The sequence below is a fragment of the Meles meles genome, chromosome 15 (assembly GCF_922984935.1).
Source record: "Meles meles chromosome 15, mMelMel3.1 paternal haplotype, whole genome shotgun sequence".
In the NCBI taxonomy this organism is placed as follows: domain Eukaryota; kingdom Metazoa; phylum Chordata; class Mammalia; order Carnivora; family Mustelidae; genus Meles; species Meles meles.
In genome coordinates, this window is record NC_060080.1 from 58,083,622 (window position 1) to 58,092,897 (window position 9,276).

A 9,276-nucleotide genomic window follows, 5' to 3' on the forward strand; every position below is an offset into this window, starting at 1 on the left:
TGATACTATAGACAGGATATGTTACATGGATATTCTTTGCTTTTGGCAATATAAAATTAACATTGTATTAATATCAGAACCAAGCAAAAATCTTTCAGTCCTATCAATAATGCTATTGTCTTGATTTAGATCTAGTCTAGAAAGAGTACAATTTTTATACACACATGTGCACACACAGAAAAGCAGGAATCTGTGATTTGTGATTCCATAACTCTGTTGGGGAAGGGAATAAATACTATGAAAGTTAATAAACTAAATGTTTTACTATCCAAGTTCCTGACTTTATTTATTCACTCACTCATTCATTTATTTATTTAAATTAGGCTCCTGCCCAATGTGGGGCTTGAATTCATGACCCTGAGATGAAGAGTTACATGTTTTACAGACGGAGCCAGCCAAGTGCCCTTTTTCTCAATGTCATTTAGCTTCTTACTTGTTTTTTGATTCTCTGTATAACATAAGTACATCTCAGGGTTAAAGGAAAATAATTCTGAGGAGTTTGTTCATTTTATGATATAATAACTTTAAGGGTTTAAAAAAAATACTTTATTTATTTGTTTTAGAGAGAGCATGCAGTGGAGGGGCGGGGAGAGGGGTAGCAGGAGAGGGAAAGAATCTTAAGCCGACTCTGTTTTGGGTGTGGAGCCCAACACGGGGTTAGATCTCATAACCCTGAGATCACAACCTGAGCTGAAATTAAGAGTTGGATGCTCAACTGACTGAGCCACCCAGGTGCCCCTAAGTTATCTTTTAATATTCGACCTGATTACTATTTTTGGCTTTTATTGTGGAAAATTTCAAACACATATAAAAGTATAACAAAATGAACCCTATGAGCCCATCAGCTAACTTCTGCAGTGATGGGCTTTCTGCTGTTCTTGTTTCATCAATTTTTCTTCACACACAGTTTTGTTGTTCTTGTTTGGTGGGAGTATTTTAAAGCAAATATCAGGGATCATACCTTACCTCTTTTAAATACTTCAGTATGTGTTTCTAACATATAACGACTTTAAAAATATAATCACAATAACATTATTATACCCAACAAAATTAACAAATTCTTATCTCTTAATACTCAATCCATATTTAGCTTTCCCTAGTTGTCCCCAAAATGTCCTCTTTCTCTTTTTCATTTGTTTTTTTCTTTTTAAAAAAATATTTTATTTATTTGACAGAGAGAGAGATAGAGAAATAGGGAACACAAGCAGGGGGAGTGGGAGAGGGAGAAGCAGGGCTTCTGCCAAGCAGGGAGCCTGATGTGGGGGCTCAATCCCAGGGCCCTGGAATTATGACCTGAGCTGAAGGCAGACACTTAACAACTGAGACATCCAGGTGCCCTTCATTTTTTTTTTTTCCAATCAATATCTAAATAAGGCCTGCACATTGCATTCAGTTGATACGTCTCTGAAGCCTATTTTAGTTTATGACGCTTCCCTCTGTCTTTCCCTACACCATATTTTGGGTGAAGAAACAGGATCTTTTGTCCTCTGGAATTTCCTGATTCTGGATTTGGCTGATTGTATCCATGCAATGTTGTTTGTCTTGTTCCTCTAGCCTCCATATTTTCTAGAAATTGGTGGTTAGATCTAGAAGTTTGATTAGATGTAGGTTCAACCATTTTGGTAAAAGTGTTTCATAGGCAGTGATGTACTTTTATTGTAGTGAAGTACAGAGATGTACTTTTATTGCATCACATTTGAAGAAACACAATGCGTGGATGTCCCACGGTTAGTGATGTTAAGATTATTCAGTGGATTTTGGTTTTATTGAATGATATATTAGAGAGTTCCCATGAGTTTGCCACTTAATAGTTAAAGCAGTCATCAACGATTGTTGCCTGATTAGATCAGGAAGCAATCAAGTAGTTTGCCTGACCCATAATTTCTCATTTCCAAAGCAAATAGGTTTTGACCTAATTAGCCACTGCAGTTGCTTTCCAATAAAATTATAGCTTTAAAACTAGGTTAATTAAATGATTTTTAAAAATCAAAAAACACATCTCACAGGCACTTACTGTGTATAAACTCTAGCTTTAGTTGGCATTTTAGTTGTGATAATCCTCATTCAAAAGGTTCATATTTCACCCCTCATCTCACCGTATACAAAAATTAACTTGAAACAGATCAAAGATTAAATTTAAGAGGTAAAACTATGAAACTCTTTTAAAAACTTACGGGGTAAGGATGCCTGGTTGGTTGGTTAACTGTCCAACTCTTAGTTTTGGCTTACGTTGTAATCCCATGGTTGTGAGATCAAGCCCCACATTGGCTCATGCTCAGTGTGAGCACGAGATCTTGAGATCTCCCCCTCTGCCCCTCCTACTCCTGTTCATGCTCTCTCTCTCTCTCTCAAATAAATAAATAACTCTTAAAAAAAAAAAACACACACAGGAGGTGCCTGGGTGGCTCAGTTGGTTAAGCCACTGCCTTCGGCTCATGTCATGATTCCAGGGTCCTGGGACTGAGTCCTTCATCGGGCTCCCAGCTCCGCAGGGAGTCTGCTTCTCCCTCTGACCTTCCCCCCTTTCATGCTCTCTCTCTCAAATAAATAAAATCTTTAAAAAAATAAAAAATAAAAAAACCACAGGGGATAAATCTTTATAACCTTGAATTAGACAATGGTTTCTTAGATATGATACAAAAGCACAAGCAATAAAAGAAGAAATAGATAAACTGGACGTAATCAAAATTAAAAACATTTGTGCTACAAAAGATACCATCAAATGAGTGAAAAGGCAACTCACAGGATGGGAGAAAATACTGGCAAATCGTAAACCTGATAAGGGACTTGTATCTAGCATATATAAAGAAATTTTAAAATTCAATAATAAAAAAGAACTAAACCAATTTGAAAATAGGAAAAGGATTTGAATAGACATTTACCCAAAGAAGATATACAAAATGGCCAATAAAGTCATGAAAAGAAACAGAATGATTAATATCACAGAAACATTAGGTCAATGCAAATCAAAACCACAGTAAGGTTTCACTTCACACTCACTAGGACGGTTGTAATCAAAATGACAGATAATAACAAGTCTTGACAATGATGTGGAGAAATTAGAATCCTTATCTATTGCTGGTTGGAATGTAAAATGGTGCTGGTGAGAATATAAAATGGTACTGCTGCTTTACAAAGCAGGATAAAAGTTACTCAAAAGAATAAACACATTTAACATATGACCTAGCCATTCTACTCCTAGATATATAACAGAGAAATGAAAACATATGTGTATACAAAAACTTGTATATAAATGTTCATAGCAACATTGTCCATAATAGCCAAAAAGTGGATACAACGCAAATGTCCATCAACCAATGAATGGATGAACAAAAGGTAGTGTGTTTATATACAAAAAATGGAATATTATTCAGCTGCAGAGAGGAGTGTAGTATTAGTACTACTATGTGTTATTACATGGATGAAACTTGAAAACATTATGCTAAGTGAAGGAAGCCAATTACAATTCCATCTATAATTTATGATTCCATTTATATGAGATATCTGGAATGGACAAATTTGTAGGAACAGATAGTAGATTATGGTTGACTATGACTAGGTTGGTGGATTGTGGGGAAGAAACAGAAATGAGGAATGACTGCTAATGGGTATATGGTTTCTTTTTGGGCTAATGTTCTACATTTGCTTGTGGTGATGGTTACAGTATTTACTTATTTTTGTTTGTTTTATTGAGATGAAATTAACATATAGTGTTTATATATTTTAAATAAGTGAATTGTTTAGTATGTGTATTAGTCTCAATAAAGCCTTTTTTTTTTTAAACCGCTAAAGCAGTTCATTTTACAGGTGAAGAGAATTGCAAGGACAAAGACTCCCTGGGGCTAAAAAAAAGGAATGAACAAATGAACAAAAGAAAGAAAGAAATGAGTTGCTAGGTTCATCGACAAATATTTGTAAACTGGAGAGCAGATAGAAGAATGGTAGTCATTGAACCTTGGAAAGCTTAAAAATTAATGTCTGAGGTTAGAATGGGGGGAAATCAAGCTTCTTCTTGAGGCAGAAATCTGAAAAGGAATTGATTAAAAATGGTTTAAAAATTAGACTCCTGGGGTGCCTGGGTGGTTCAGTGCGTTAAGCCTCTGCCTTCGGCTCAGGTCATGGTCTCAGGGTCCTGGGATCAAGCCCTGCATCTCTGCTCAGCAGGGAACCTGCCTCCTGCCCCCCACCCCCCCGCCTGCCTCTCTGCCTACTTGTGATCTCTCTCTCAAATAAATAAATAAAATCTTAAAAAAAAAATTAGACTCCTAAATATCCCCCTTCAGCCGTTGTAGCCAGATGACACCCTGCCCTGCTCCCCATGCCATCCCTTCTGTCACGGAATGGAGTAGCTTTTCTCTACAGTGAGCTAAAGCCAAAGAGACCCTGTTCTCAAGGACAGGCATAGTTGGATACCACAGGGAGGTTAATGGGACATCTATACCCAAACCAGTGGGACACCCAGCCTCCTTCCTACTGAACTGCCAATAAACTGATAATCAGTTTTCCTATAGATACTGACAGCTGGGAATCTCCCTAACAAAAATAGTCAAAGCTCTGCTAGGTCATACTATAGTAAAACCACTAGTCAACAGGACTCAGTGCTCAACACACAGCTTCCAGTCAGTTTTTTAATCTTTCTCTTCTAAATATCACTGGACAGCCTGAGATCGTCAAACGCTTGAGGAGAATCTCTAACACCTAAGATAAAAACCAAAATGGTGAAAATGTAGGAAACAGAAGAGAACTTTTAAAAAATCATTATAATTAATACCTTTGTGTCCTCAGAGAGATAAGAAAATTTTAATATGATAAAAAAAGTTCAACAGAAAGGTTGGAACAAAAAGGTTAAGACACTTTCCAGAAAGTAGAGTGAAAAAACAATAAAAGTGGGAAAAAGTAGGGAAAAAATTAACTAGGGGAATCTGGCCAGGACATTTTTTTTTAAGGTGTTATTTATTTACTTGAGAGAGAGAGAGCATGAGTAGGGGTGAGGGGAGCAGAGGGAAAGGGACAAGCAGACTTCCCGCTGAGCAGGGAGCCTGAAGTGGGGCTCCATCCCAGGACCCTGAGATCATGACCTGAGCTGAAGTCAGATGCTTAACCAACTCAGTCACCCAGGTGCCCCAGGCCAGGACACTTAATATCAGAAAAATAGAACTTACGGAAAGAAAGAACAGAAAACAGGAGGAAAGAAAGAATTTGAGAGATAATACAAGATTATTTCCAAGAACTGAGAAATAATTTTCTAGACAATGCTCCATTTCTCAGAAAGTTATTGAAGTATGTACTCCTGGAAAATGAGGCAGTTATTCAAGAAATATTTAATCATGAGAAATAGAAGAACAGGAATTCACCAAGATAGAATAGAAAATAAGAATTCCATGACTGATGGTAGAACAAAAATCCCAAGAAATCTGCTGTGCATCACTCTAGAGTCTGAATCAGGACAGTGTACTTCAGGAGGGAAATCAAGCTCTCCCTCTCTCTCCCCACATATGCATAAACATTAGATTATCTGATTTATTTTAAGGCTTTGAGGGGTGTCTATGTGGCTCAGTCATTAAGTGTCTGCCTTTGGCTCAGGTCATGATCCTGGGGACCTAAAATTGAGTCTGGCCTCAGGCTCCCTGCTCAGCGGAGAGTCTGCTTCTCCATCCCCCTCCACTTTTTCCCCTCCCCTGGCTTGTGCTCTCTCTCTCAAATAAGTAAATAAAAATAAAAATTAAAGACTTTGGGAGCTGTACATATGTACTTCTAGTGGAGAGTTTTATGATAAACTAGTGATTCCTTCTTAAACAGAAGAAAAATAAGACATTGATTAAACCCAGGGGAAATTTTTAAATTGTAATACAAAAGAAATATTATCATATATACTACATGGCTCAGTATGAGTGTAAATACCAAATAATGGTCTAATCAAATATTATAATAATTGGATGCTAGGAGGATGAGGGGAAGGGAAGTGTATGTGTGCTGGGGAGGAGTTGTAATGGAATTAAATGATCTTTCATAGTAGATGGTTAAGGGATGGTGTTTAAATTGAAAAAGATCAGGCACCTGGGTGGCTCAGTCAGTTAAGAGTCTGTCTTCAGCTGAGGTCATGATCCCAGGGTCCTAGGATTAAGTCCCACATTGGACTCCTGCTCCTCAGGAAGTGTGCTCCTCCCTCTGCCCCTCCTCTCACTCAATCTCTCTTGATCTTGTGCTCCCCCCCTCTCTCTCCCAGATAAATAAATAAATTCTGAAAAAAAATAAACTGAAAAAGATCAAGAAATAGCTGAAGAAGCATGTTCAAATATAAGGACTTAAGTATCAGAAGAAACAACTAAGAGTTGAAGGTAGTTGTCTTGGGGAAGCAGAAGTTCAGAGTAGAAAGGGTAAGGCCAGCACTGGCTTTTCAACATTATAAGCTTTGTAAAACCGTTTGACATTTTTTTTTAGATTTATTTATTTACTTCTTCCAGAGAGAGCATGCACATGAGCCAGGGGAGCGGCAGAGAAAGAGGGAAAGAATCTCAAGCAGACTCTCCTCTGAGCACAGAGCCCATCAAGGGGCTCGATCTATTGACCCTGAGATCATGACCTGGGCCAAAACCAAAAGTCAGTCACTTAACCAACTGAACCCCCCAGGGACCCCTGGACTTTTCCCCCAAACTTTTCCAGGCTATTTAATCAAGTTACTTACAATGTACTCATTCCTGACAATACCCCATTGTAGCAACATTGTTTTTTTTCCCAAAGTTTTCTGCACTCAACTTGTTCCTTCCCAAGAGACTGAACTTTTCTGTCAAATGCACTTGATCAAACAGGAGAATTGGGTTCATAACGTGGATTCATTACAAACTTTATGTATAAATCACAGTCATCAATAAAGAAGTTCTTTATTTCATCTTCTTGCCTTCTGTAAGGAAGCAGAGTAAATCGCACGTGACCTGCAGGAACAAATGCTGAAACAAACCAGTCCTTGAATTTGTCCGCAGTGTTCCAGTCTGTATTGTCGGGCAGCCGCTTGCTCTCATCTATGGTGTTGAGAGCAGTATGAGCGATGAGTCAGTTCAGATGATGATGATCATCACTGGATTCTGCTTTTCCAGGCTGCAAAAACTCCATTTCAAAAACTGGATTATCAAGGTGGCCAGCAGAAGCTTTCAGACATTGTCTTCGACAGCGTTCCTGCAGGGGAACAGTCAGTTTCCACTGCAGACCCAGCCTGGGTAGCCTCTGTTGGAACTCCCTGAAAACCATTTGACTTTTGTAACCCGTGTGTGCGTGTGTGTGTGTCATGTCTGTGTGTAGAGTGTTGGTGGAATACCCAGTACTAAATAAAATGGCTGATTTTTTGCTTTTTGGCTTTCTTTTTTTTTTTTTTTTACATTTTTTATTGATTTGACAGACAGAAATCACAAGTAGGCAGAGAGGCAGGCAGAGAGAGAGGAGGAAGCAGGCTCCCCGCGGAGCAGAGAGCCCGACGCGGGGCTCGATCCCAGGACCCCGAGATCATGAAGCCGAAGGCAGAGGCTCTAACCCACTGAGCCACCCAGGCGCCCCTTGGCTTTCTTTTTATCAAGGCATCCCTACCCTCGGCAACATAAATTGTAAGATCATAGTGTATCTTGCTTAAATTAAATTTTAGCCCTTGGGTTGGGAGCTTCCTTAGGCTTGTACAGTATCATAGGGACAACACCCTACCACAATCTCATTAGCAGTACTTTTGCAAACTTTTACAACTTGATTATATACGTTGCTACCTCAACTCCACTACTTACTGTTGATTCTTACAGGCTTCTATTTCCAAGTTTAATTTTCTATCCTTGAGGTTTGCTGGCTGACAGCTACACGAGGACTCTTTCATTGCATAAATTTTATTATAAGTTGTATTAAATATCTATACTATAATAAGAGGTATATTGCATAAGTAACGTATATAAAACTAAACATATATGCACTCTAATGTGTATGATAAAACTGTGTCTATGGGGTATATTACAAAATAATATTTAATTTTAGTGAAGATTATTAGAGGTTTTTTAGTGAAAGATAATGTGGATACCCTCCATTACTGAAAGAAACAATGTAAAGTCTATTAACCTAGTTTTTTTAAAAAAGAACATGGATTTGGGGCACCTGGGTGGCTCAGTGGGTTAAAGCCTCTGCCTTCGGCTCAGGTCATGATCCCAGGGTCCTGGGATCGAGCCCTGCATCGGGCTCTCTGCTCCGCGGGGAGCCTGCTTCCTCCTCTCTCTCTGCCTGCTTCTCTGCCTGGTTGTGATTTCTCTCTGTCAAATAAATAAAATATTAAAAATAAAATAAAAAAATAAAAAAGAACATGGATTTTAAAATACACACATAATGGTATATATTTTCTATGCCCTTACTTAGGTATGTAAATATATGTTAAGAGGATAAACTGATATCCTGTTGGGAGAGTACAAAATTTGAAAGGAATCCAAAAGGACCTGCCTTAACTAAAATATTCCAGTTGTTTTTTAAACAAGGAGGATGTTTTCACATACCTCCCATGTAATTAAAAATTAATGTTTACAAGATAGATGTAATTTAAAATAAATTTTATTAAGGTAAAATATACATGCAAAAAAGTACACATGGGAGCTGCCCCATCCCGGGGTCATGATGGGCAGCAAGATGGCGTCTGCCAGCAGGGTCGTTCAGGTAGTCAAGCCACATACTCCATTAATAAGATTCCTTGACAGAAGAGACAATCCTAAACCTAATGTATCAGAAGTTTTGAGATCAGCAGGACTACCACTTCACTCTTCTTCAATTTCACAGCATTCTAAGGCAAGTAAATCACCAGATTTGCTGATGCATCAGGGTCCACCGGATACTGCAGAAATAATAAAAACATTACCTCAGAAATACAGAAGGAAACTTGTATCTCAAGAAGAAATTGAATTTATCCAACTTGGAGGTCTGAAATAATCACTGACAGTGTGGCTGCTATTTGCCATCAGACAAAAAAATAGTCTTTACAATAAAGACTGTCCAAAAATCCAAAAAAAAAAAAAAAAAAGTACACATTGGGTGTCTGGGTGGCTCAGTGGGTTAAGCCTCTGCCTTCAGCTCAAGTCATGATCTCAGGGTCCTGGGATCGAGCCCAGCATCCGGCTCTCTGCTCAGCAGGGAGCCTGCTTCCCCATCGCTCTCTGCCTGCCTGTCTGCCTACTTGTGATCTTTCTGTCGAATAAATAAATAAAATATTTTTTAAAAAAGTACACAAATGGCACTTTTACACTCAACGTTTTTACTAAGTGAACA

General features: G+C 38.4%; 1 protein-coding gene across 1 annotated transcript; it reads left to right on the forward strand.

Annotated features, from left to right (window-relative positions):
* Positions 1–8,618: 8,618 nt before the first annotated feature.
* Positions 8,619–9,011, forward strand: LOC123926153 (28S ribosomal protein S36, mitochondrial-like). The gene has a single exon (XM_045979942.1). It carries the CDS (start codon positions 8,629–8,631, stop codon positions 8,938–8,940), a length of 312 nt encoding a protein of 103 aa, XP_045835898.1. The 5' UTR covers positions 8,619–8,628; the 3' UTR covers positions 8,941–9,011.
* Positions 9,012–9,276: the final 265 nt, after the last annotated feature.

Coding starts and splice junctions, on each gene's coding strand:
- LOC123926153 (XM_045979942.1), top strand. CDS start 8,629: ATGATGGGCAGCAAGATGGCGTCTGCCAGCAGGGTCGTTCAGGTAGTC.